Source organism: Seriola lalandi, unplaced genomic scaffold, assembly GCF_002814215.2.
Source record: "Seriola lalandi dorsalis isolate HSWRI2012SDOR001 ecotype SW California unplaced genomic scaffold, Sedor1 jcf7180002003169, whole genome shotgun sequence".
In the NCBI taxonomy this organism is placed as follows: Eukaryota; Metazoa; Chordata; class Actinopteri; order Carangiformes; family Carangidae; genus Seriola; species Seriola lalandi.
The window spans coordinates 1-1,868 of NW_019473825.1; the positions used below are offsets into that span (position 1 = coordinate 1).

Sequence of the window (1,868 nt, forward strand, 5' to 3'; positions counted from 1 at the left end):
CAGAGAGCTGTAGCATGGGGCTTGAGAAGACTCCTCAACTGGATCAAAGAGGAGTATGGAGATCCAGAGATTTTCATTACTGAGAATGGAGTAGCTACAGATATTAAGACCACAGTTGATGACACGGACAGAGTATTTTACCACAAGACCTATGTTGATGAGGCTTTAAAAGGTGAGTGCACACATCAGTTATTACATTTTTAGAAAAAATAATTTTTAAGAATAAATAGAAAAAAAAATCTGGCTGATATGTCCCTGTCACTTGGTCCTCTGAAATTAGGTGACACACATAATATGTCATATGATTGTTTGTCTGTGGACAAACAATCATATTCTGACTCAAATGCATCATATTCTGTGGAATTATACTATATGTATATAATTATACTGTACTAAATCAAGGCCATCTATCCACAAATGTCACCTTTTTCTGCTAATTATGTTATTTTTTTCCAAATATATGCAGCTCATAATCTTGATGATGTGAAGGTGAAAGGATACATAGCAACATCTCTCATGGATTCTTTTGAGTGGCTTAATGGGTACAAAATTGGATTTGGCCTGCACCATGTGGACTTCACCAATTCAAACCGGCCAAGGACACCCAAACGCTCAGCTCACTATTATTACCAGGTCATGAGGGACAATGGCTTCCCATTACCAGATGATGAGAAGATGCTTTATGGACAGTTTCCCAAAACCTTTAAATGGAGTACTGCCAGTGCTTCTTACCAGGTAGGCAATGCCAGCACATTGGTGGAGATCACTTCACACAGGAATGGTGGAGTGTCAGGATAGGTTTTTATATTGTGTTAAATTTGGGGCAACTTTGAGGTGTCTTTCAGAGCTCCTGTAGGATGCACAGGGTCTTTCCCATGGATGGTACTATATGACTACCTTTCTTGCATTTCAGATTGAAGGGAGCTGGAGAGCCCTTGGAAAGGGACTGAGTATCTGGGACAAGTTTGCCCATACTCCTTTGAGAGTGGACAACAGTGACAATGGTGATATTGCTTGTGATAGTTACAATAAGATTGACAAGGATGTTGAGGTGCTGAAGAAGTTGAAGGTATCCCACTATCGCTTTTCTGTATCCTGGCCCAGGGTGCTTCCTGATGGCACCAACAACCACGTTAATGAAGCTGGGTTGAACTACTACCACAGATTACTGGATGCCTTGGAAGCTGCTAATATTCAGCCACAGGTAGGCGCTAGTGTTGTTGTTCATATTAAGGTACCAGACATTCAATTAATTATATAATGGTTCCCATGTGTAGGATTTGAACATTTCTGACTTCGATGGCACTTAATGGTTGTATTAAAAATGTCAGCAGTGCATGCGGGTTAAAATGAATGTTTCCTTAACAAAATACAATTTGGTCTCAAAGGGAAACATTTCACCTGTGTGAAAAGTGTACCATAATAAAGTAAACTTTTCTTTCCTCTATTTGTCAGGTCACGCTATACCACTGGGACCTTCCCCTGGCTCTACAGAAAGTTGGAGGCTGGGAGAATGAAACCATTGTACACAGATTCAGAGATTATGCTGATGTTTTATTCAGCCGACTTGGAAGCAGAGTGAAGTTCTGGATCACTTTAAATGAACCCTACATCGTAGCCAACCTTGGTTACGGATATGGAACCTTTGCTCCAGGTATTCTTTTGAGATATTCCCTTTATTAACTGATTTTTATTGATTTATTATATGATTTTTTTTTTTGTATGGACCAGCACTATCTACTATAAGTTTAAAAGTTGTAGAAATTACCCACTCTCACTATCTTTGGTGCACCCCAGCCAGCATTTGTATGTTGGCCCCATAAAGGTTAAAAATGGTCTGAAATATGGCATTGCAATATGATTTGTCT

The 1,868-nt window shown here is 39.5% G+C and overlaps 1 protein-coding gene across 1 annotated transcript; it reads left to right on the plus strand.

Annotated features, from left to right (window-relative positions):
- The first annotated feature begins 6 nt into the window (after positions 1 to 6).
- Positions 7 to 1,748, plus strand: LOC111666891 (lactase/phlorizin hydrolase-like). The gene is made up of 4 exons (XM_023422409.2): positions 7 to 172; positions 467 to 735; positions 914 to 1,204; positions 1,456 to 1,748. Exons 2-4 carry the CDS (start codon positions 517 to 519, stop codon positions 1,681 to 1,683), a joined length of 738 nt encoding a protein of 245 aa, XP_023278177.1. The 5' UTR covers positions 7 to 172; positions 467 to 516; the 3' UTR covers positions 1,684 to 1,748.
- Positions 1,749 to 1,868: the final 120 nt, after the last annotated feature.

Bases quoted from the DNA above. Each gene is read 5' to 3' on its own strand.
- LOC111666891 (XM_023422409.2), top strand. From the start codon at position 517: ATGGATTCTTTTGAGTGGCTTAATGGGTACAAAATTGGATTTGGCCTG. The intron at 736-913 runs GTAGGCAATGCC...CTTGCATTTCAG, and splicing joins CTGCCAGTGCTTCTTACCAG to ATTGAAGGGAGCTGGAGAGC. The intron at 1,205-1,455 runs GTAGGCGCTAGT...TCTATTTGTCAG, and splicing joins CTGCTAATATTCAGCCACAG to GTCACGCTATACCACTGGGA.